This window comes from Symphalangus syndactylus, chromosome 15 (assembly GCF_028878055.3).
Source record: "Symphalangus syndactylus isolate Jambi chromosome 15, NHGRI_mSymSyn1-v2.1_pri, whole genome shotgun sequence".
Lineage (NCBI taxonomy): Eukaryota > Metazoa > Chordata > Mammalia > Primates > Hylobatidae > Symphalangus > Symphalangus syndactylus.
Window position 1 is genome coordinate 7,780,390 of NC_072437.2, and position 26,469 is coordinate 7,806,858.

Below are 26,469 nucleotides of genomic sequence, written 5' to 3' on the forward strand. Positions count from 1 at the left end.
CTCTGAATGTTTATTCCTAAATATCATGTTTTAAATAGTGGCCCGCTCCCTAGGGCTCGCCCCCAAAACTGACTTGCTTGGCTTTTTCATTGCATGACTGAAACATGATGAAAAATACTAGGAAATAAATAGTATAAGACCAACGATTAAACAAAGTAGAATAGTTGATTCAGGTTAGTAGCCATTCCATCATTTTGCTAAAAATGGCTCCGCAGAAGTGTGAAGGCTGTTGATCCTAATTTTTTATCTTGTCTTAGGGTCCCGTATGTGGGTGTGCTGTGCAGACCATAGGGACGAAAGGTCAAAGGTTCAGTCGAATGTTTGCTCTTGTTGTTGTTAGACCTAGAGGAAGGAGTCCGGAGTGGAAGGAGGGTCCAGGTTGACGTGGAGATGGGAGTAGAGTGCCGTGGTGCTCCTGAGCTGGGTCTGAAGCATGGCTGAGCAGGAAAGGCCGAGGGGGGAGGGTGGCTTATGAGGGGAATAGAACTAGAACATTGTGCAGCTGGACTCCCCGGGCAGGGCTGAGGCCTCGAGGGCAGGGAACAGCGTGCAGGTGCTGTGGTGGCATGGTAGGTGGTGGCCTGTTCATGTGGGGTGTTCTGGTATGGCAGTGCCGGGAAAGCTGAGATCAGCTCTTGTGCTGAGCAGTAAACAGCTGCTTTGCAAAGATGTTTATTTGGTGTTCCTCTAGATCTTACCATGTCCCGATAAGACTTTCTTCACGTACAATTCAGTTTGTGCACAGTTTTAGAAGTTTTGTATCTGAACTTGTGGTCCTGTAGTTTCAGAGTCTGAGGTGGAAGGTCTGAAGTGGTTTCGGATGGTTAAAAGCATCCGTACTGCCAGAGTGGTGGGAACGATCTGGTTTCCTCTGCCAGATCTCTCCTCTACCCACTCCTGCCCACTCTGTGCTCTCTAGGCCTGGCAGATTATACTCCTGGCCTCTCGCTGTGTGTCTCCCGGTTGGCTTCAGCTGGAGCTGGCTTAAGCTCCAGGGTGAGCCCGGAGTTGGGAGAGGGGTGACACTAAACTGTCATCTCCCCTGCTGCTGGGCAGCTGTTTGTCAGTGGCGTAGCTGTGCCCACAGCTCCTGAGGGCAGGCCCTGCCCTGTGTTGGGCCCTCCTGGACCCTGCAGCTGCTGTCTCCAGCCTGATCCCTCTGGTCTCAGGGTCATTAGTGGCTTCTGGCTGGTGGTGTTCCCTAGTGGCTTCTGGCTGGTGGTGTTCCCTAGTGGGTCCTGGCTGGTGGTGTTCCCTAGTGGGTCCTGGCTGGTGATGTTCCCTAGTGGGTCCTGGCTGGCGGTGTTCCCTAGTGAGTCCTGGCTGGTGGTGTTCCCTAGTGGGTCCTGGCTGGCGGTGTTCCCATAGTGGCACCTGGCTGGTGGTGTTGCCAGACTGCCTCACCATCTCTTGTGGTTTCCCTGTTTCCATCCACGCATTCGTATCAAAGGTCTTCAGCAGACTGAAGACATCCTGGGTGTTTTATAGTTAAAAAATGCTGCCTCCTCCTTTATGTCACTTGCTAAGTTTTTGATGCATAATTTTGTTCATTTTTGAAATTTCTCCACCCTTCACCCTCAGATATATCTTTGCTAAAATAAAATCTGAGATTTTTAACCTAGCAGTTTCTTAGTGCAAAGGTAGAACATTTCCTGCCGTCTTTCCCTTCATCTACTGGTCATTTCACTCAGAGACTTCCTGGAAACTCCCACAGGGACTCACAACTTGGCATCCTCTGAGCTGAAGGAAGTGTTGCGCCTTGTTCCACCCCTCTGGGCGTCCATTCGCATCCACCCGCACGCTGCCTGCTCTTTCTTCTGTGTTCTCTCTTTTGATGAATGACAGCACCATTGATCTTGACCCCCACGAGAACCTGAGTGTCATCTTGACTCCCCAGCTATATCTCTCGTTTGTCCTTTTTGGAGTTGGGCAGACCTGGGTGTGAACCCTGCATGTAGCTCTGTGATTTGGGTGAGTTATTTAGATTTGCTGTCCTTTGTTCTCTCATTTATGGCATGAAGAGAATAAGCCCTGTCATAGTGTGGTTGTGACGATGACAGGATTTAATGTGTGGAAAGAGCTAAAGGTTGGCGGCAGCTTGGCTCCTTGGTCCTGGGCCTGAGTGCCTGAGCCTCACGGGCCCCTGATGCTGGCTTGAGGGGACTCGCCAGGGACACATGCCTGAGCACACACTCGGCTCACTGCATTGCATTCAGCTGCTTGCATCTCCCTCCAGATGACAGCGGTCTTCCTCTCATGTTGTCCCCTCCAGCCAGTTCGTCACTTGTGCGGTGATGGTGCCTCTGCCCAGGACGTCTTTCGCAGGCTTCCTGCTGTTGTCTTTACTTCCAAATCCAAGTTTCTTGGTGCAGCGTGGAGGCCTCATTCCGATGTCAGCTTCCCTCCTGACTCCTGGCCTTTGTCAGGTTGCTGTGTTCACTGTTCCTGTCCCTCCCTCTGCACAGTCCATCTTTCTAGGAGACTCGAGTCTCCTCCAGGAGCTGTTTCGTGAGCTGTGAAGTGCCATTTGTCACATTGCATCTGCCCACTTGTCAGTTGGCTGTGATGAGACACACTCCCTCAGGGCTGGGTCTGTTTCTTATCCTTGTGGCCCTGGCTGGGGATTAGTTGAGTTTCTGAAAAAGCCTATGCCAACCAATTTTTTAAAGTTAGACAGTAATTTAAATACCTGGGATGAGCTTACTTTTAAAAGAAACTTTCAGAGAATGTTTTATATAATGGAGAATTTACATAATATAAGCAATCATCCCGTAATTTGTTGTGTAAATAAAGGTACTTACATGTGCATGCAAAAGGTAAGGCTGTCTGAATAAGAGTATACTGAGGTTTGGCTGCTGTTGTTTGCAAATCAGACTGGTGTGATACACAATTGGAAATTAATGAAATCTGTATGATAACCCTTGCATAGAAACCTGTGGGTTGGTTATCTTGACAGCTAAGTGCTTCAGACCCACTTTTTTTTTTTTGAGACGGAGTCTTGCTCTGTCTCCCAGGATGGATTGCAGTGGTGCGATCTCCGCTCACTGCAACCTCCGCTTCCCAGGTTCAAGCGATTCTCATGTCTCAGCCTCCTGAGTAGCTGGGACTACAGGTGCATGATACCACACCTGGCTAATTTTGTGTTTTTAGTAGAGATTGGGGTTTCGCCAGGTTGGCCAGGCTGGTCTCGAACTCCTAACCTCAAGTGGGCCACCTGCTTTGGCCTCCCAAAGTGCTGGGATGACAGGTGTGAACCCCTGTTCCCGGCCCAGACCTACATCTTGACTTTAGGTACACTTGATGCTGAGACTAACTTGTGCTTCTGGCTTAAATGGGATGTTGATAAAGGACAAAATAATTCACATATTTTTATGATGGCTTTGTCTCATAATTACGGTTTTGGGGACATTATAAGAATTATTTCAGGGGAGATGATACTGTTATTCAGGAATAAGGTAACTTAAAAACTTTTCTTGTTAGAGCTAGTTAATAAGGGAAGGAAAGACCCAAGGTTGTTGGTTGCATGAGAACACTTGCTTCCGCCTTCGGATGGGTGGCACTATTGAAAATACTTATGAACTGTTAGATTTGACGTTACTATGTGAATTTTAAAATGCATTTCTAGTTTGGAAATATAGTTCAGGAAAGAGGAAAATAAGGCTGGAGAGTAGTATAAAATCGTTCTTTTAATATTAACTTTTTTCCAAACAGGGAGTTTTGAAAAATAAATGGTCAATACTCTACCTCTTGCTGAGCCTCAGTGAGGACCCACGCAGGCAGCCAAGCAAGGTAAGTGGCTTTGCCTTTGCAGCTTCGTGTCTGTCGGGACACCCTGGCCGACTTCGAGAGCAAATGGCTTCTGCAGCTAAGAAAATAATGCTAGGAAAGCAACAAGCTTGTCTGGTCATGGAAGGTCAAGAGATTTCTTTTCCTTTTTCTTTTTAAGGACATTTTTAGTCAGTGTGCAGTTTCCTGATAATGTTTTTCAGAATTTTGTTATTCAGACATAACAATGGGTGATTAAATAGAGAATAAATGGTTAGTTTTCAAAATGTTTACTTTGTGAAGTTACTAATATCAGCACTGATAGGTAATTCTTTATGAACTAGAAGATGCTTTAGGAGTTTTTCATGCTCTCAGTTGTGAGCATTCTTTACTTTTGTGCCAGTGAAACTCTGTTATCACCGGGCTCGGTGTCTGTCCCCTGCAGTATGTCAGAGTGATTCCGGTGCTCTGTGCCCCAGAGTCTGGTATAATAAAGTCCCCACCAGAGACGTGGAGTGCAAAGAGGTTGAAGCGTGTGGGGGAAAGAGTTCTGTCTATTGCTAAAGGCCTCGTCTGAGCAATCATTATATATTAATATACATGTAAACCATATAGATATGAATATATGGAGGGCAATCATTCTTTAATAATGCCTAACTTTAAAAAATTATTTAAGTTTCAGTTTGCTTGGATCAGAATGAGTGTTTAGTTATCAGATGATGTAGTAGTTGTTGGAGTTCAGAAAATTTTCTAAAACTTTATCAGTTTAGGCATATTTCAAAAGCATAACATCTAATTTATTGTTTAATAAAGTATGGAATCCAAATCCAGTAACAGAAGTAGAAGGAAAATCTGAATATAAATGACCTTTTTAGGTTTGGGAAGACAGTTCTGTAATTTCCTGTCTCTGCTCTTAGTGTGTTTCTCTTTTCAGGTTTCTAGCTATGCTACGTTATTTGCTCAGGCCTTACCAAGAGATGCCCACTCAACCCCTTACTACTATGCCAGGCCTCAGACCCTTCCCCTGAGCTACCAGGATCGGAGTGCCCAGTCAGCCCAGAGCTCCGGCAGTGTGGGCAGCAGTGGCATCAGCAGTATCGGCCTGTGTGCCCTCAGTGGCCCCCCGCCTGCGCCACAATCTCTCCTCCCAGGGTAAGGCCACGCCGACGTGCACAGATTCTCTATGTGTTAGAGACGCCTGCAGGCTGTTAACCAAACATTGGTGTTCACCCACAGTATCAGTGGGGCCTCATACGTGCCAGACAGTGTTCTGGGCACTGTGTCCGATGCACTCCATCTCCGAGTGTTACTCCTCGTCAGAGCTATGCTACAGTAGGAGTTCTTTCCCCTTTGTAATCGACAGAGCTGGCTGTAAAGTTCTGGCCAGCTCTCACCTGTCACTGAAGTGCCCATCACGAAGGAGCTTGAAGTACCCTGTGCAAAGCCCTTCACCTGGAGGCTCTCTGACTGTGTGCTCAGAGTTTTCCTTAGGGAATGGTGGCCTCTTCATTGATGTATGTTTTTCTCCTCATTGGGTTCTTTAGTAAATTGTTAAGTAAAATAAAATAAGGTTGAACTTTCCTCAAGTGCTGAGGTCTTTAAGGATTGTGACATTTTAGTGCATATGAATTAAGATGATGAAATGCAGGAATGCACAGCGAAGGTGTTATGTATGTGGTCAAAGCATGTTTTCAGGAGATACAGGATTTACAGCTGAGAATCAAGCAGGCGCCATTGTCATTCATGGATGGAACTTTGTTTTTCTTTGTTTTTAATTACACATTCTTCCTATATGTAGATAAACAGGTGTCTTTGCCTTTTGCCATAGTTGGTTCCTGGAAATCGCATTAAAGTGGATTATCATAAAGTAGATATTTTTCCAGAAAAACAGTGACCAAGGATTTAGCATCAAATAAATGGTGTTTTCCATGTGAGTGTAATAGAATTATAAATCATTTTGTGATTTATACAATTATGTTCAAGATACACGAAAACAGAATGTGTGTTCTATACATATGGATTACCAATGGGGTCTAGTGTTCTATAAAGAAAACGCAAAGCATTTAAAAACAGAACTTGACACATTTAATCTAGAATTTAAGTTCCAGCTAAAAGAATCAATTGACATTCTCATTTATACCTCAGAATTTGAATTATTATCCTATTAAAAATCTGTACAGAGAACTTCGAACTGAAAGTCTTTTAGAATCATCCTCTTAAATTTAGAACTATGCCCAAAGACATAGTTTTAGTGAATGTTGTTGACTTCTTTCCTGATGAAAATGGAATAAAATAAGAACTGTTTTAGTTCTTTCCTGTTCTCCTTACTTCATGAGTGGATTATGGATAACCCCCCACCCTCCAATATTGCACCAGTACTAAATCCAAGCTCTGGCACCTGGAAACTGTAGTGCAGCTGAGGTTCTCATTTTTGTGTTTGGCAGTCCCAGGAAGTGATATTTTTGTTGCAGCTGTCAAAACTGACGCTATTAGAAATCAGCTATGAGGTTCTTACATTTTTCAAAAAACAATGACATAGTCTCAAAATTGCTGACAAGCCATCTTGACCTTGAGTATGCATTTGCCTTAGATTTTATACGTTTGTATATGTTAGCAGTTAATTGAAAATTGCAGTTTCTTTTCATAGTGAGCACCCTGAAGGCTGAAGACAGGTGAGGCCAGGCGCCTGGGGCAGTGTCACAGTGACTCGATTCCTCTGCTCAGTACATGCGGAGTGAACGAGAGTTGTTGATTTTGAAGTTAAAATAAGAGAATTTCAAAGTGGTTATGGGGTGGGTAAGGTATGTTATATGTTTATAAACAAAAGCCAAATAGATTTTGATATTAATGGTAAGAAGTATATATTGTAAGGTAGCAGTAAGATGATTTTTCCACTGTTGTGTTGGGTCCGAACGCTAGGCCAAGGGTCGCAAGGAGGCTTGGCCAAGTTCAAGGGACTTGGGACTGTCTGTTATTGATATATTCGGTTAGGGTAAGGTCATAGTATCAGCTATAGCAGATTTATAAATTTTTGTAATTCATGATAGTAATATAAGAGAAATTTCTAGGGACGCTTCTGTCTCTTTAGTGAATAGCCTATTAAAAGATAATGCGTGTTTCTTTTTTTAGACAGTCCCATCAAGCTTCGGGAGTAGGAGATGGCCTGCGACAGCAGTTGGGGTCACGACTTGCATGGACTTTAACTGCAAATCAGCCTTCTTCACAAGCCACTACCTCAAAAGGTGTCCCCAGTGCTGTGTCTCGCAACATGACAAGGTCCAGGAGAGAAGGGGATACGGGTGGTGAGTAGGGATCTATGTTTATACAGCTTTTCTGTGAACATTTGGAATTCGGCCTTGTACGGCCCAGGAGCCCCACCTCAAACCTTTTAATGGTTTTTTTCTTGTTCTTATGATGAAGTCCAGAGTCCGTGCTGGTCTGCGGCGCTTTGGGGAGTTTGGCTTTTCACCCCAGGCCACCTGGGCTTTTTCCTCCCAGCACAGTCTGCTTTTTTGGCTACTTGTCCATGTGGCCTCCTCCCTCCACATCTCTCGTCTTTGCTGTTCCTCATCACATTCTCCCTGTCTGTTTTCATCCTGCTGTTCTCCCTGGGAAAGTCTTTAAGGCTGGGTTAGGCCTCCTAGTAAAAGTCACCTTCTTCCACCAAAGTCTTAAGTCTGCAGAGGGGCTATGTCTTTTCACTTATGGTGCCAGTGCTCAGCACAGTGCCTGGCACGTCAAAGAGAGTCATTGAGGAATTACTCAATGGTGAGATGAATACCTCATGGAGGGTTTTAAAGCCCTGCTAGATTCCAAAAGGAAGCTTGAGTTTCTTTCTTGAGAACACTACAGTTAGCAGCGTTTGAAACATGAATGTCCTGAAAACAGAGGATTGGGCTTCCCTGTTGGCTCATAATCTGCTGATTCTGAAATGGCTCTGGATGTTACCTGTACCTGTCCTTGTGTAGAATGCAAAGGTGAGGAGCATCTGAGAGCTGGAGGACATCCTGGCGCAGTATTAGCCTCCCGCAGCAGTCTCCACCATCTGCCCCACTCCGCCTGTCCCTGTGTGTGGCTCCCACGTCTAGCCTCTGTCCACAGCTGCAGACTCATGTCGTGTTTGACAGCTGTGCGTTCATGGCACAGCAGGCCAGCCTCTAGACTGAGACTCACCTTGTTTCTTTCTAACCTCATACTCTCTTTTTCATCTTGAGCTTATTTACTGAGTTAGTAAATTTCATCGGGGTGGCAAATATCTAATCTGAAGCTAATTGCATCATAATATCTATTGTCTCTTAAAATGTATTGTCTAGTAATTACCCTCTTTAAAAAATGATTTTGCAGGTACTATGGAAATTACAGAAGCAGCTCTGGTAAGGGACATTTTGTACGTCTTTCAGGGCATAGATGGCAAAAACATCAAAATGAACAACACTGAAAATTGTTACAAAGTAGAAGGAAAGGTACGGTAACATAAAATCTAAGTTAAAATATTCAGAAAGAAGAAACATGTCGTGGCTGTTGATTGATAAAGTGGTACTGGGGTTTTGCAAATTGGGTGTGAGGTGAAATTGCACTGTGGAATCCTGGTTTCTATTTCTGTCCATTGTGGCTCGTTCACTTTTGTTATGGGGACCCTTTGTGATTAATGTAGTGTGCCTCCTTCCCTCGCATCTACTGATGGGGCTGCCCCATAGCCGATTTCTGCATCCTGCTGTGTGATGGCTGAGGCACCCAGGGGACAGAGGTCCCTTGGCACCTTTGGCATTGATGCAGGATTCCAGGTCAGGGGCCTTTACCCACTTTTGTTTCCTTTTTCCATAACCTGCCTTTACCATGCCCATTTCTTGTGGTGTGGGTCACACTGTGGCTCTTAGCCCTTTCACAGCGTGACCGAGATCACAGACCTTCTCTGCCACACTGGCCAACTGCAGGGTGGTGTAAAATGAGCTCACCATGCCCTTTGAGGTGCTCTCCATCATGCTGTCACTTGACGCTTTCCTTCCCTTTAGTGATGAGATCTTAGTTTTAACTTTTATATCTTGAAGCCTAAGGATTATAATATTAAAAGTATAAGTGCATGAGAAAAATACTAATTAAAACTCTAGTATTGATTTTTAATGTTTAACATTTGATATATTTACTTTTTAGGCAAATCTAAGTAGGTCTTTGAGAGACACAGCAGTCAGGCTCTCTGAGTTGGGATGGTTGCATAATAAAATCAGAAGATACACGGACCAGAGGAGCCTGGACCGCTCATTCGGACTTGTCGGGCAGGTGTGTTCATGGTTCCTAGGATGCTGGGATGCCGCGCACTTTGGGAAACACTTACTCTAGTTGAAGTCTTACTGTGAATAGCTCCTCCTAAGGCTCTTTCCAAGTAAAGCAACTTTGAGAGTCAACTGTCAATGTCCAGTCAAGAAAGTAGAAACCACAGTAGGTGCTGATGAGGACGCTGAATATAGCAGGTTGGCTCAGGAACTGCTGGAGGACTGTAAAATACAGAGAAAATGGTGAGACAGAGCTGGCCATGGGAGCTGGCATTGCCCGATTACAAACACTTGAAGGGGGCCCTGCCCAGCTGCTGCTGCCTCTTCCAGAAGGTGGAGGAGGGGCCCTGCTGGGACGGGGCCTGCCAACAGGGGACACTCCCAGCTGCGTGATTCCCAGGCAGCACGGTGAGGCAGGATTTGGGAACACTGCCGAAGCTGGAGATGGGAATCCTGGCTATGGCTGTCTGGACAGCCCTGGGTGGGCACTGCCGATGGCACAGCGCATGGTTGGGAGGGAGCTGCTGCTGCTTCTCCTGCTGGAGCCTGATGGGGCAGCTGACAGGAGCCGTGGCATCTCCACTGTCCAGCCCTTCTTCGTGGCTAAGCAGCCTGTGGTCTTGTCCATAGGTTGATTATTGGGCAGTAATTACTGCCAATGAAATCTCCAAAAATTATTGATTCACAAAACAACTGTGTACTATAAGCCCAGCGTAGCACAGGACTTACGGCAGTGTGGCTGGTGGGTAGGAGGGTGGCTGGTGAGTAGGAGCGTGGCTGCAGGGTAGGAGCGTGGCTGGTGGGTAGGAGTGTGGTGCTGTAGTGTGGCTGGTGAGTAGGAGCGTGGCTGGTGGGTAGGAGCGTGGCTGATGGGCAGGAGTGTGGTGCTGCAGTGTGGCTGGTGGGTAGGAGGGTGGCTGGTGAGTAGGAGCGTGGCTGCGGGGTAGGAGCGTGGCTGATGGGCAGGAGTGTGGTGCTGCAGTGTGGCTGGTGGGTAGGAACGTGGCCGGTGGGTAAGAATGTGGCTGGTGAGTAGGCCTGTGGTGTGGCAGTGTGGCTGGTGAGTAGGAGCATGGCTGGTGGGGAAGAGCGTGGCTGGTGGGGAGGAGCATGGCTGGTGGGGAGGAGTGTGCTGTGGCAGCGTGGCTGCTGAGTAGGCGTCACACTTTGAGCTTTGAAGCGAGGCAGCCCAGGTTCCAGTTTGGGCTTCTCCTTTAATGGTCGTGTCATCTTGCACAGGTTATCTTCTGATGGCCGTTAAGTTTCTTCCTGCATAGAGTGGAGTAGTGATTACCTCCAGGATTGTGAAGGTGGGGAGAGAATGCGTATAAAGATGCTGCTTCCCAGTCTACCACCGTTTTCTGTTCTGTTTGCCAGTCTAGTGAATTGCTTGATGACCAGCCACCACTCTCCCTCATTGCAAGGGGAGATAGGAGTGAGCTGGCTCTTTCTCAAGGCAGGTGGGACTGATGGGCCGTCCCCTCAGCAGCCAGCTGTAATTTTAGAGTCCCTGTCCCTTTTCCCGAAGGGAGTGTTTTATCATGTCTGGGTTTATATCAGCATCTTGTGCAAGTGTCACTGATAGGTCCTAGTCAACTTGATAGACGTGAAGCAAAACTCACACACACAAAATCAACACAGGATAACTAAACCATTATGTAGATATTTTATTCCAGGAGATGGATTGATCATCACTATAGTAGTATCATATTATGTTTTATAGCAGGGGTCCCCAGTTCCTGGGCTGTGGACCGGTACTGGTTCGTGGCCTGTTAGGAACTAGGCCACACAGCAGGAGGTGAGTGGAGGGCGAGCAGTCATGACTGCCTGAGCTCTGCCTCCTGTCGAATCAGTGACGGCATTAGTTTCATAGGAGCGTGATCCCTGTTGTGAACCACGCATTCAAGGGATCTAGGTTGCGTGCTTCTTATGAGAATCTAATGTCTGATTATCTGAGGTGGGAACAGTTTTATCCCCAAACCACCCTGCCCCCCCATCCCACCCTGGTCCATGGAAAAAATGTCTTCCACAAAACCAGTCCCTGGTGCCAAAAAGGCTGGGGACTGCTGTTTATAGTACTGGAATTTAGAGCCTCTTCTTTTATCTCCTTTCTCCTTATTGATTATCATAGCAGCCTTCTAAAATGATCAGGGCAGGCATTAATTGTCCCCATTTTGCAGATGTGAAAATTGAACCTCAGCAAGTTTAATTGATTTGACCAAGATGCCCTGACTAGTAGATGGCAGGTATGGACCAGGGTATGACGTGTCACTCTGTTCCAAAGCTGTCTCTGTTCTACTTTCATTTCCTGCTGTTTGAAGTCATTGCTCTGTGCCATCCAGTTGCTGAAGGAGTGATGGTTTATCTTGTTTGAAGAGCCAGCGTGTGCTCTCAGTGGGGTGACCGTGTGCCCTAATTTATGCCTTGCATAATTTGTGTCCTGTGTCAGTATTACCAGTGCCCCCAATTAACCTTGGAGGTGTCCTGGCTGTAGACATACCAAGTGGAGCAAAATCATATATGAATGAAGATACTGTTTTGTAAGTGTGAAACTTACATGTGCATTTAATGAACCAAGGTGGAAACAGCCTCTGCTAACCACAGGCCTTTTCCCTTTGAGTGTATGTGGCGCTGCCACGCTCTGCCTGCACTTCCACTCTTCTGGTTGTAGACTTCTCAGAAGCTGACTCACATACACTTGTATATAAATACTTAGATTCTACATGATGGATAATGATTTGGTTATTCCAGCAGGTTTTGTTTTTGTTCTTTTTTTTTTTTTTTGAGATGGAGTCGTCTCGCTCTGTCACCCAGGCTGGAGTGCAGTGGCGCGATCTCGGCTCACTGCAAGCTCCGCCTCCCAGGTTCACGCCATTCTCCTGCCTCAGCCTCCCTAGTAGCTGGAGGCCACCATGCCTGGCTAATATTTTGTATTTTTAATAGAGACAGGGTTTCACTGTGTTAGCCAGGATGGTCTACGATCTCCTGACCTCATGATCTGCCCGCCTCGGCCTCCCAAAGTGCTGGGATTACAGGTGTGAGCCACCGTGCCTGGCCGCATATTTCAGCAGGTTTTTAAAAGCTTTGATGTGTTTGTGTGTCTGCCCTCCTGCCCTGGGGCTGGGATGGAGTTTTGGTAAAGAGTGATGCTGTGCCTGAGCAGATTCCATGTCGTTTTCTCTGTAAATATTACCTAAGAAAACTGACCTATGGTTTAGTAAGCACCTTTGTGCCCACCCTGTGCCAGGCGCTTGCCCTACATTACCGCATTTTTTCTTCCTCCCTATGTAGATGGAGCCGAGAGGTTCATACCGTCGGGGGCTGACGCGTGGCAGTACCTCCAGCGGGAGCCCTGGATTTTTACCCCCTGGTCTGTCTCATTCCAGACTCTAGGACTTTTCTTCTTGCGCACCTCACTTTTGACGTGTCCTTTTGTGTCTACAAAATTAGTATGTTTTATGTTCATTTTCAAACTTGAAAATGTTTACATTCGTCTTAGTCCACAAACCATAAATGCAGTAAAATACACCTATAGGTGACTGCTGATATATTTTAAAAATACACAGAAAGGTATGCAACCTACATATTTACTTAAAGAAAACAAGTTTGAAAAATAATTTAAAAAAAAAATTTTTTTTTGATGGAGTTTTGCTGGATAAAACTGAATGAGAGAGAACACAGGTTTATCCCTTGCAGGCTGCTTCTGCTGTAGGCTCCTTGAAAAGCAGAGCTGCCCCCAAGCATCGTGGAGTTACATCCCACAGTTCATCCCTGAAGGCTCTTGCCACAGGACTGGATGCAGGTGTATGAGGGTGCCTCTTCTAGCTTCTGATTCCTGTTGTTTTGACCTGACTCCTTTCAGTTTTTTTTTTTTTTCTTTTTTTGAGACAGAGTCTCGCTCTGTCGCCCAGGCTGGAGTGCAGTGGTGTGATCTCGGCTCACTGCAAGCTCCACCTCCCGGGTTCACACCATTCTCCTGCCTCAGCCTCCCGAGTAGCTGGGACCACAGGTGCCTGCCACTACGCCCGGCTAATTTTTTGTATTTTTAGTAGAGACGGGGTCTCACCGTGTTAGCCAGGATGGTCTCGATCTCCTGACCTTGTGATCGCCTGCCTCGGCCTCCCAAAGTGCTGAGATTACAGGCGTGAGCTACCGCGCCTGGCCTCCTTTCAGTATTTAAGATTGGAGATGTGTGGAAAAGTTCTTACTACTAATAGGGATCAGAAGGACAAGCAGTGTAAACAGAACAAAAATTAGGAGGATTGGCATTGAGCTGCCAATTTTTGAATTTTGTTAATTAAGAGCATGAAAGAAAATTACATTTTAACCCTGAATATTTACAGGGGATATAAACTTTTTTTAATTAATTAATTTTTTTTAATTATTATACCCTAAGTTCTAGGGTACATGTGCACAACGTGCAGGTTTGTTACATATGTATACATGTGCCATGTTGGTGTGCTGCACCCGTTAACTCGTCATTTACATTAGGTATATCTCCCAATGCTGTCCCTCCCCCCTCCCCCCACCCCACGACAGGCCCCAGTGTCCAAGTTCCCCACCCTGTGTCCAAGTGTTCTCACTGTTCAATTCCCACCTATGAGTGAGAACATGCGGTGTTTGGTTTTCTGTCCTTGCAATAGTTTGCTCAGAATGATGGTTTCCAGCTTCATCCATGTCCCTACAAAGGACATGAACTCATCCTTTTTTATGGCTGCATAGTATTCCATGGTGTATATGTGCCACATTTTCTTAATCCAGTCTATCATTGATGGACATTTGAGTTGGTTCCAAGTCTTTGCTATTGTGAATAGTGCCACAGTAAACATACATGTGCATGTGTCTTTATAGCAGCATGATTTATAATCCTCTGGGTATATGCCCAGTAATGGGATGGCTGGGTCAAATGGTATTTCTAGTTCTAGATCCTTGAGGAATAACCACACTGTCTTCCACAATGGTTGAACTAGTTTACAGTCCCACCAACAGTGTAAAAGTGTTCCTATTTCTCCACATCCTCTCCAGCACCTGTTGTTTCCTGACTTTTTAATGATCACTACTCTAACTGGTGTGAGATGGTATCTCATTGTGGTTTTGATTTGCATTTATCTGATGGCCAGTGATGATGAGCGTTTTTTCATGTGTCTGTTGGCTGCATAAATGTCTTCTTTTGAGAAGTGTCTGTTCATATCCTTTGCCCACTTTTTGATGGGGTTGTTTGATTTTTTCTTGCAAATTTGAGTTCTTTGTAGATTCTGGATATTAGCCCTTTGTCAGATGGGTAGATTACAAAAATTTTCTCCCATTCTGTAGGTTGCCTGTTCATTCTGATGGTTCTTTTGCCGCGCAGAAGCTCTTTAGTTTAATTAGATCTACAGGGGATATAATCTTAAAGGATCATTCTCTAAAGTCACTACACTTCATGAAAACTATACCATATTTTTTTTTCCATTCCTCTTCTGCAAAGTTCCTGCTTTTTGTACTAAGGAACAACACTTTTCTCATGTTATTAAAATATATATTGTGGTGATTAAGATGATTAGAAGATTATTGACAAAACCTGAATTTAAATCTTGTAGCAGCCCACCTGAACTTTATCTAAAAGCATTATACCTTTCTACTTAAAATCAGTCAATGTATAATGAGTGTGTCGTGCTTTAATTATATTTCTCCTCCAAACAGAGCTTTTGTGCTGCCTTGCACCAGGAACTCAGAGAATACTATCGATTGCTCTCTGTTTTACATTCTCAGGTAAATATTTTATTTTTATTCTTATTTCTTCATGATTCAAAGTGTTACAAAATTGAAGCTATATAGAATGTTTAAGTTCCTACATACATTACTTTTAAAATATTTTTCATAATATTATTTGTAAGGTTTGAATATCAAGTTTCAGTGTAGCCTAGAGCCAGTTAATTGCCAATTTTCGGGGTTCTACCAGTTAAAGGTAGCTTAAAAATACTGTTTTTTTTAAAGGGGACTTTGGCTTCATTTTTATGAGTATAATCATTTTCTTATATTCACGTGATGTAGGTTAAGAAGTGTGATCTATGTAGTTATTTGTACTTAAACATGTCTATCTTTATTGTTTTTTAGCTACAACTAGAGGATGACCAGGGTGTGAATTTGGGACTTGAGAGTAGTTTAACACTTCGGCGCCTCCTGGTTTGGACCTATGATCCCAAAATACGACTGAAGACCCTTGCGGCCCTGGTGGACCACTGCCAAGGTCCCGTGCGCGTCTTTCCCACGCGTGTCCGGCACTCGCTTTGTTTCAGAACTCGTTTGTAGGGTGCGCCATCCAGGCTTGCTTTTGTGTCCTGCCCTTTTTTATCCTTAATGGCCATGTTGATTCAATAGGAATCGATAGATAGGAACCAAGAGGGGACGTAACCAGTTGCCAGTGTGGCCCAGTATGTACACGGTGGAAGCTCGGGCTGGCATTGAGATGGAGGTGGGAAGGAGGAGGGTAGGAAGGAGGAGGGTGTCTCGTGTTTAAAGATTTCTCTCTTGTGTGGTCCTTCGTTACGGCTCCCCATGGTGCTTGCTGCTCCCTTGGTCGCCTTTCCTTGCATTTTGCTTTTTGCCTTTAGTCCTTCTGCAGTCAGGGACCATGTTGGTGACTCTCGGTCAGATGTTCCCGTATTTGCATGTCTTGCTTTGGCCTCTCTGGCTCTTAGGTTCTGTATTGCTCGTTGCGTTCTGACATTTTTTCTCATTGTTTCTGCTACCTTGGCCAAGAACCTCTTTGCCTTTTCCCTTGTTTGTACCATTGAGATCCTAGTAGCAGTTACCTCTTAGGGTTGTTAGGATAACATGAGAGGGGCAAGCCGGCCATCTGCCACACAAGAGTTCCCTTCTTACTGCCATCCTCTGCCTGGGGTGGTCCCCAGAATCTGCAGGGCCCCATTGGTCGTCTTGCTGTCTGCACACCCTCCTCTCACCTCTTGGCACTTCCCTCAAAAAAGAGAGAAGTGGAGCACAATAAATAAACGCCAGCGTTTTCTCCAGTTCCCAGCGCTCCTCCGGAACTGGAGCCCCCAAACTCCTCTGTCACTTTCTGTGTCCAGCGGGCCTCTGGGGTCCTTCACTCTCTTCACTCTGCTCAGCCTGTGCGCTTGGCCTTGGCACTGTAGGGACTGTTGTAAGAGCTGCTGTCCGATCCCCATATTCAATCTCACACCCCCACTTTGTGTACACACACCAGAGCCATCTTCTTAAAATCAGATCCTGTCACTCCTCTCCCTAAAATCTACCAGTGGTATAATAAAATCTTGAATTCATAGCATAACATAAGAACTCTTCGTGTGCTTCTATTTCCAGACCGGATTTTTGCCACTCCCAGTCCTTCATACTGTGTAGTTCTGGCCAAGGCCCAGGGGGCCTCTTCTCTCTACATAGAGTGGTGTTTCTCACACTGTATGTTGTAGCCTGTTAATGTGTTATGAAACCAGTTAATGGGTTGGGGCTAGCATATCATACCAAAAAAAAGTACAAATATTGATTCATAGAACTTTTGTTTTTCATATATATTTGTGCCCTCCATTGCACCATGAAGCGTGAATCTTAGTATGTCTCAAGTAGAAAAGGTGTGAAAAGTCATATGAACTTTAGATTGTGTAGCCAGCAATTTTTTTGCTAGTTTTTGTTTCTGAAAAATTCCTCAGCAGTCCTAAAGAGAAGAGTGACTCACACACTTGTGTAAAGCCAGGGTTGGAGTCTGGTTTCTGAATCATGACATGTTACTGCTGCTTCTAGGTCCAAAATGGTATTAACTGTAAGAAAACAAATGCTCTTTATCTCAATTGCTTGGGCGTCTTTGGTTAGTATGAGGTGACTGGTGTGTACTATGAGTGTAAATGTGGATGTTTTTGTGTATTTTCCTCCATTTCTCCCAGGAAGGAAAGGAGGTGAGCTGGCCTCAGCTGTCCACGCCTACACAAAAACAGGAGACCCGTACATGCGGTCTCTGGTGCAGCACATCCTCAGCCTCGTGTCTCATCCTGTTCTGAGCTTCCTGTACCGCTGGATATATGATGGGGAGCTTGAGGACACTTACCACGAAGTAAGGATCGGTGTTGGTTCCGAGACTTGGATTTAAAAAGCATGGGCACGCCCTTATGCTGTTTCATTTTTCCCGTCATGATTACCATATTCTCCTAACAGGAATGCGACTGCACTTCAATTGAATACCATATACATTTTACACAGTGCCTCGACAGCTGGTTATCTCACTGAACAGCAGATAAGTTCATGGGTTCTTTGGTTAGTGGAGAATTGTCCCAGTTTATTCCTCAGCAAGGTGGAATCACTCGTCCGAGTTTACTAGCATGTGGATGGCAAAGCAGGACGAGGCCTCCTGAGTCTTGGGGCAGTCATCATGGCAGATTCTGCTGCTTTGCCATGATTACTTTGCAGACTCACTTTGGTGCCAACAGCTTAATGAAACAAGTTAGTTGTATATGTACCTATTGAAATATAGTCAGTTCTGTAACACAGCATATGCTGCTTAAAAATCACTGTTGTGTAATAAATCACACAATAGAAATGATAGGGCTTTTGGTGGAAGGTAGGGTGAAGGGCACCACACTCAAAAGCTTTGTCAGTAACATTAAAATAACAGAAAGTCAGGAATCTAACAAAAGTTGTAGCACAGTTTAACACGTTAAAGGTTAAGAAATACATAAGCTCTGCTATAAATGTCACATTGGTCTTGGAAAAGCCCTGGCGTTTGCTTGTGGGAGTGGGCTGTCAGGGCCGCAGACTGTGTGTGGTGGGAAGTGGCGGAGCCCTGGCCATCTGAAACAGGTATGCCTTGTGTGGGCGCTGCTGACTGCAGTGGCGTGTGTTCTCCTGCCGTTTCTCATGGATGAAATTGCAAATAAGCATGAAGTTTGTATTACGTTCAATTTGTTTTCTAATTTATTGTTTGTGCTGTTACAAGTTGTTTTTAAAGCAAGCGTTGGGGCAGAAACTCTCTCTGGTGCTCTGTGTGCTTTTGAAACACATGGGCAGCATGGCGTGTATGCATCTGCGTTGGGCGAGTTGCTCAGCCTGTCTTGTAGCGCTTTCCCGATGGTGTGTGTAGTTTTTCTTTATTACTGCATGTTATTTCACAGTAGGGACAGATCTGTTTTTATCTAGCCACTGTCCTATTGATGGAGATGATGTTCTTTGTAGTTTTTAATCTTATGAACAGTATTAAAATGAATATCCTTTTATGTGTCTCCCTGCACGTATTTATGAGTTTCTCTAAGGTGAGTTCTGGGAGGTGGGATTGCTGGGTTGTGGGGATGCATTTTTTTTTTTTTTTTTTGTGAGACGGCGTCTCGCTCTGTTGCCCAGGCTGGAGTGCAGTGGCGCAATCTCGGCTCACTGCAAGCTCCGCCTCCTGAGTTCACGCCATTCTCCTGCCTCAGCCTCTCCGAGTTAGCTGGGACTACAGGCGCCCACCACCACGCCCGGCTGTTTTTTTTGTATTTTTAGTAGAGACGGGGCTTCACCATGGTCTTGATCTCGTGACCTCGTGATCCGCCCGCCTTGGCCTCCCAAAGTGCTGGAATTACAAGTGTGAGCCACCGCGCCCAGCCCTACACTCTTAAGCTCTGTACCTTTTGTTTAAATCTAGGTTATTTTATATTTTTAATTTTTTATATGCAATTTGTATTAAGCCACTATCCAAGTCAAGAAATAGCACTTATCAGTACCCCTGTTTTGTACCCATCGTTGTCCCCTTCTCCTTAAAGGTAAACTTTATACTGACCTCTGACACTGTAGGTAGCTCAATTCTTATTTTAAATTTTATATAATGTTCAATGTTAAAATACATATACATGCCATCTATAGAGGTATATTTGGTATTCATCATTTAAATTTGAATCCTTATTTTTAGGTCTTTCTGGAAAATATCATAAAATTATTCAATTGACAAAGCTCTAGACTTAATTTTTCAAGATTAAATGGAGACTTAAATTCTTGTACTATTTAGTTTTTATCTATCACCATGGTAAGGTGCTAAGGACATGTAGGTAACAGGCGTTTCCTTTGATAGAGTGAGGCTTGTCATTTTTAATGCATTTATGTTCAGTTATTCCATAATTACAGGATGAGGTGAGGTTTGAAAGCTGTTTAAAAACCTGTGCAATTGATTATTCAGAATGCATATTAAATCTCCTGACCATTATCACAATAAGCCAAGTTATCTGAGTTTAAAACATTTGTTATTTAATGAGTTTATGGGAGTCTAAGTGATCTTGTGGTTAAGAAAATGAAAAATCAATGTTTTATTTTCAGAACGTATGTTCTTTTTATACTACTATGATTTGTTTACTCTCAGCCATGCTTAGTGATGTAGATTTATGAGAAATACTTTGACCAGCTTGTACACTGGAAATAAAAAGTTCTGTGTGTTACTGTTTTCAGTTTTGAGGTGTATCTTCTTATCCATTATAGTTGTACCCTTCAGAACTAAAAGATGATATTTTAAGGCAATCTTTAAAAATTAGGATTATAAAAGGAAAGTTTACCTTTTTATTTAATTAAAGAATCTGTATCCTCTTCGTTCAATAATTAGTATGTCAGTTATAGTATGAATTTGGGCGATTTTAACTTTTCTAATGATTGCTGATCAATTGATAAACCTCGTTTTCTTCAGAGATTGGAGTGGGAGTTGTCTGAGTTTTCATACAATTAGGATACATATTGCTAATAATTAGAATAAAAGTCAAAGCCACAAGCTGACTAATTGTCTTTTTTGACTTTAGTACCTAATTTGTAATTTGCGATATTTCTGTCTTGAGAATAATTTAGTTGGCATATTTTTCACAACAAGGTTTTTAAAGTACTCCTTAGTTGAACCACCAATTCATTATATTTGTCTGTGGTTTTTTTTTTTTTTTTTGAGATGGAGTCTTGCTCTGGCGCCCAGGCTGGAATGCAGTGGTGTCATCTTGGTGCACTGCAACCTCCGCCTCCTGGGTTCAAGTGATTCTCCTGCCTCAGTCTGCTGAATAGTTGGGATTACAGGCATGTGCCACCTCGCCCAGCTAATTTTCATATTTTTAGTAGAGGCAGGATTTCACCATGTTGGCCAGGCTGGTCTTGAACTCCTGACCTCAGGTGATCTGCCCGCCTCGGCCTCCCAAAGTGCTGGGATTACAGGCAAGAGCCACCACACCTGGCCATTTGTCTGTGTTTTTAAAGGAGTCCTTAAACGTACCACCAGTTCTTTATTGATTCTCTGCCTTATGTGTTTTTCAGGCCTGTGTATTCATTTCCTTTCGTGATAGTAATGATGGGACTGGAGAGTTGATAGGGAATGCAGAGGGAATTGGGCAAAAACTGATAAATTGATTTTCCTCTGTACTTTTTTCTTTAATATGTTTAAACTTTGATTCATTGGGGTGAGACAAAAGCAGACCCTTAAGACTAGTGTGGTTTAAATTTGGGAAACTTTTTTGAAGAACTCTTGTTGCTTAGAATATGTATAAGGCTAATGTTCATGTTTTATTTATTTAAAAATAATGCATGTCTATTGAGTATAATATTCAAATCAGCATCTCAAATTATTAATGAACTTACCTCAGGTCTTGCCTCATTGGCAAAGATTTTCACTTTTAAATGTTTTCCTTTTGATTTAATTTTAGACTTAGAAAAGTTGCAAGAATTAATGCAAAACATTCCCAGGTGTCCTTTCCCAAGACCTTCCGAATGCTCACAGGCCACTACATTGATGTCATCATTCCCAGGTGTCCTTTCCCAAGACCTTCCGAATGCTCACAGGCCACTACATTGATATCATCATTCCCAGGTGTCCTTTCCCAAGACCACCTGAATGCTCACAGGCTACTACATTGATGTCATCATTCCCGGGTGTCCTTTCCCAAGACCACCTGAATGCTGATAGGCTACTACATTGATATCATCATTCCCAGGTGTCCTTTCCCAAGACCACCTGAATGCTCATAGGCTACTACATTGATGTCATCATTCCCAGGTGTCCTTTCCCAAGACCACCTGAATGCTGATAGGCTACTACATTGATGTCATCATTCCCAGGTGTCCTTTCCCAAGACCACCTGAATGCTGATAGGCTACTACATTGATGTCATCATTCCCAGGTGTCCTTTCCCAAGACCACCTGAATGCTGATAGGCTACTACATTGATGTCATCATTCCCAGGTGTCCTTTCCCAAGACCACCTGAATGCTCACAGGCTACTACATTGATGTCATCATTCCCGGGTGTCCTTTCCCGAGACCACCTGAATGCTCATAGGCTACTACATTGATATCATCATTCCCAGGTGTCCTTTCCCAAGGCCACCTGAATGCTGATAGGCTACTACAATGATGTCATGATCCCTGTCTTTTTTTTATTTTAAAGGTTCTGTATTTACTGACGCATGTACTTAGGGTCTGAGATTAGATAGAGCTTTAGGAAGTTCATGATTTGTAATTTTTAAATTTGCTGGTCATTTTGTCCAAATAGGTCTTTACACCTGAGATACTCGTTTGCTTCACTAATTTTGCTTGTAGGTTTTTTCAGAAATGCGTCTTTACACCTGAGATACTCTTGTTTGCTTCACTAATTTTGCTTGTAGGTTTTTTCAGAAATGCGTTATGATTGATGGAGCTAAAATTAATCTTTCTTGACATAAAGTATATTGTGTTCTTTGCCATGGGTCTGCTATGTTTAGTACTGCAATACCAGTGGGCTTATACCACCTACCGGTTTATCTCATTGTAACTTATCTGACTACTTTATCTCTGTGGGTTAGAGCTCAAGAGCTTAGGTTCTGAAGTCTGATTTGGGTCTGGCTGTTGGCTTCAGGTTCTGATGACTGTATCCTGGGCAAATACCTTCGCCTCTCTGGGCCTTCCCTTCCCCATCTTCCAGATGTGTGTATGATAGTGCTTGTCTGGTGCGACTTTGTGTATGTGTGAGGATTACATCAGACCAATAGGAAGTGTGTAGTATATCTGCTGCTACTTTAAGGAGAACATTGGATAACATTTGAATATCTTCTGTCCCTAAGATGTCTGTGGGCGCTGATTTGTTTGTAGTTCTCTGACATCTCTGTTTTCTGTTAGACCCTACATTTATAAATATCCATTTAAAGTCTTTGATTAGTTTTGGGAAGGTTCTCTTTAATTTACTCTAAATATTAATAACATGTTTACCATAAGAATTTGGTGATTTAGACAATTACATTGTGTGTTTGATCACTATGTAATTAAAATGTGGAAATTTTGTCTCTTTGTTTCCTCTATAGGTTTTTTCCTCAGTTTCCCTAATGGGAGTTATAACTTTGTTGTAAAATTGCATTTTTTCAAGTGTGTGGTTAACTAAATAGCTGTAAGTGAGCTTTATAATCATTCATCTCATAGTAATTTATTGTATATCTATATAAGAAAATGCTTTTTTTTATAATAAAAGTGCAAAATATCAATAAAGAGATAGAAATTGTAAAAAAGAGCCAAATAGAAATTCTGGAGTTAAAAAGGACAATTACTGAAATGAATGAACTCACTAGTGGGGCTGCACAGCAGATTTGAGCAGGGAGAAGAAAGTCAGCAAATTGAGTTTAGGTCAATTGAGAACATCCATTCTGAGAACAGAAAGTTAAAAGAGGGAAGGAAAATGAACAGAGCAAAGAGACTCAAATTTGATGAGAAACATTAATCTACACATTCAAGGAGCTCAGCAAACTCTCAAAAGTAGGATAAACTCACCACAGCAAAACACATTTAGGTTGAATATCTCTTATCTAAGATGCTTGGTACCGGAAGTTTTGGAATATGGATTTTGGAATGCTTGCATTATACTTATGTTCAGCATCCCCAATCAGAAAATCTGATATCAGAAATACTGCAATGAACATTTCCTGTCAGTGTCATGCTGGTGTCCAAGATGCTTTGGATTTTCGAGCATTCTGGATTTCAGATTTTGAGATTAGGGATACTCAACCTATATAACCCAACTGTAGAGAGACAGAGCAAATCTTCAAAGTGCAGGTGGGAAAACCCATAACACAGAAGGGATCCTCAATAAGATGAATATCTGATATCTCATCAGAAACCGTGGAGGCCACAGGGTAGGGGAGAATACATTCGAAAGGCTGAAAGAAAAACCATGATGATTCAAGAATTCTGTATCCAACAGAATTCCCATTCAAAAATGACGGTGAAATCAAGACTTTTCTTGAGAGAGAAAACTTGAGAGAGTTCCTAGAAGCATACGGACTACCAAAATTGATTCACAAAGAAATAGAAAACCTGAATAGACCTGTAACAGGTAAAGAGATTGAATCAGTAATCAAGAAACTTCAGCAAAGAAAAGTGCAGGAGCCGATGGCTTCTCTGGTGAGTGCTACCAAATATTTAAAGAATTAACAGCAATCCTTCTCAGATTCCTTAAAAAAATAGAATAGGACGGAATACTTCTTAACTCATTTTATGAAGTCAACATGATACAACACACAAAAACTACATACCAGTATTTCTTAGGAATATAGATGCAAAAATCCTCAGTAAAATATTGGAAAACAGAATTCATCAGCATAGTAGAAGGATTGTACACCATGGCCAAGTGGGATTAATCCCAAGAATGCAAGGGTAGCTCAATATAATCAAAGTCAGTCAATATAAGACATCTTACTAAGGCAGTGAAAGGAAAAATGATCAACTCAACTGATGCTGAAAAAGCATTTGATGAGATTCAGTACCCTTTCATGATAAAAAAGCAGTCAAACTTGGAATAGAAAGGAACATAACTAATAAGGGGCATCTGTGAAACAGTAACAGCTAACATCATGCTTAAAGATTCCATGCTTTCTTCCTAAGGTCAGGAACAAGACAAGGATGTTCACTCTTACCACTTCCTTTTAGCATTGTTGAGATGCTAATATCTGGCCAGGATAATTAGTCAAGTTTTTTTGTTTTTTTGTTTTTGTTTTTTTTTTTTTTCAAAGGAAAAAGGTAAAAGCATCCAGATAGCTAGATTGGAAAAGAAAAAGTAAAACCAGCTGGGTGCAGTGGCTCACAGCCGTAATCCCAGCATTTTGGGAGGCCAAGGCAGGAGGATGGCTTGCAGTCAGAGTTTGAGACCAGTCTGGGCAACATAGCGAGACCTTCCTCTCTACAACAGATTAAGAAAAAAATGAGCCAGGTGTAGTGGTGCACACCTGTAGTCCTAGCTTCTTGGGAGGCTGAGGTCAGAGGATGATTTGAGCTCAAGAGGTTGAGGCTGTAGTGAACTATGATTGTACCACTGCAGTCTGGGTGACAGAGTGAGACCATGTCTCCAAAAAAAAGTAAAGCCATTTCTGTTCACAGATACTTGATCTTATTTATAGAAAACTAAAGAATCCACACATACTTTATAATAAAGATTATATACAGGTAGAGAGGTGTATGTATAGCTGTCTAATGTATAAGTTCACCACATTGGCAGGATACAAGCTCAAAAACAAAAATCAGTTATAGTTCCATATACTTTCAATGAATAATCCAAATATGAAATTAAGAAAATAACTCCATTTAAAATACCATTTAAATAAGTTAAATACATAGTAAAAAATTTAACCAAGGAAGTGCAAGACTTGTACTCTGAAAAGGATAGATCATTGTTGAGAGAAATGAAAAAGGCCTAAATAAATGGAAAGACATTCTGTGCTTATGGATGGAAGATTTGATATTGCTAAGATGGCAGCGCTTCCCCAACACGAGACACACTTTCAGTGTTTGATATCGTTAAGATGGCAGTACTCCCCCAACACGAGCCACACTTTCAATGCAATGTCTATCAAAATTCCAACAGCCTTTGCAGAAATGGAAAAGCTGATCTTCAAGTTCACAAAGAAGTACAAGGGGCCCTGAGGCCAAACAATCTTGTAAAACAACAAAGTTGAACAAACTTTCTGATTTTAAAACATGCTACAATGCAAGGTAATCAAAACAATGTGATACTGGCATAATGATAGACCTCTGGGTCAATGGGCTAGAAGCGAGAGCCCAGAAGTACATCTTCATTTTTATTGATTTTCAATAAAGGTGCCAAGATGACTCAGTGGGGATAAAAAGCATTTTCAGCAAATGATAACGGGACAACTGGATATCTACATGTAGAAGAATGCATTGGGATCTCTGTCGTACACCATATATAAAGATTAACTCAAAATGGACCAGACACCTAAATTTAAGGGCCAAAGTTATAAAACTTAGAAGAAAATATAGTGGTAAATCTTTGGGACCATGAGCACGAACAATGAGAACAAGTAAATCAGGCTTTATCAAAATAAAAACTGTGTACATTAAAGGGCACTTTTGAGAAAGTGAAAAAAAAAACAGAGTGGGAGAAAAGTATTTCCAAATCACTTACTTGATAATGGTCTAGTATCCCATCCCAAATACATAAAGAACTATCACAACTCAACAAGAAAAATCACCCAGTTTAAAAAGGATTTGAGAAGATATTTCTCCAAAGAAGATACAAAAATGGACAATAAGCACAGGAAAAGATTATCATTATAGGGAAATGCAGATCAAAACCACAATTAAATACCACTTCACAGCCATTAGGTTCGTTAACAAAAACAAACCAACAGCCAGAAAATAACAAGTGTTGGCAAGGATTTGGAGAAATTGGGAACTGCATCGTTGCTGGTAGAAACACAGAATGGTGCAGCCCCTCTGGAAAACAGTTTGGCAGTTTCTAAAAAAATTAAATATGGATTTACCATGTGACCCAACAGTTCTAGGTATATACCCAAAGAAATGAAAACATGCATTCATCTAAAAACTTGTCTATGAACATTCATAGCAGCGTCATTTATAATAGTCGAAAGTGAAAACAGCTCCAGTGTCCATCAACTGGTGAATTGATAATAAAATGACGTATATCCATAGAATGGAATATTGTTCAGCCTTAACAAAAAAATGAAAATCTGATACTTGCTACAGTGTGGATGAATCTTGAGAACATTGTGCTCTGTGAAATAAGCCAGACACAGAAGGCGATATATTGTATGATTCAATTGGTATGAAATGTCCAGAATTGGCAAATGTGTAGTGATAGAAAGTAGTTAATGTTGTCAGGGACTGGGGGTGGGGAGGCAGAGAGGAATGAGTGACTGCTTAATGGATGCGGAGTTTCTCTCCAGGCTGATGAAAATGTTCTGGAGTTAGATCATAGGAATGGTTGCACGACCACGTTGTGAATATACGAAAAGCCACTGAGTTGCACACTTTAAAATGGTGACTTTTATATTATGTGAATTTCCTCTCAATAAAAAAAAAAATGTAGAAGTTCTGAAAACACAAACGCTTGGTGAGGGATGCCAGCTACGGTAGCTCCTGTGGCTCCTTTCCCGGGTCTTCGCCCACCCTGCTAGGTTGAGGTGCTCCTGTTCACCATGGAGTCGCCGTGCCCAAG

The 26,469-nt window shown here is 42.8% G+C and overlaps 1 protein-coding gene across 4 annotated transcripts in view; it reads left to right on the forward strand.

Annotated features, from left to right (window-relative positions):
- Positions 1–26,469, forward strand: part of TUBGCP3 (tubulin gamma complex component 3) — a 98,775-nt gene that overhangs the window by 24,690 nt on the left and 47,616 nt on the right. For 3 of the 4 annotated variants that reach the window (XM_055244072.2, XM_055244075.2, XM_063618594.1), the window contains exons 4-11: positions 3,712–3,789; positions 4,700–4,917; positions 6,895–7,067; positions 8,110–8,228; positions 8,917–9,042; positions 14,718–14,786; positions 15,132–15,264; positions 16,934–17,100. In XM_055244072.2, the coding sequence (XP_055100047.1) occupies positions 3,712–3,789; positions 4,700–4,917; positions 6,895–7,067; positions 8,110–8,228; positions 8,917–9,042; positions 14,718–14,786; positions 15,132–15,264; positions 16,934–17,100 (1,083 nt within the window). The remainder of the gene's footprint in view (positions 1–3,711; positions 3,790–4,699; positions 4,918–6,894; positions 7,068–8,109; positions 8,229–8,916; positions 9,043–14,717; positions 14,787–15,131; positions 15,265–16,933; positions 17,101–26,469) is intronic. The other variant, XM_055244073.2, reaches the window with a different exon arrangement.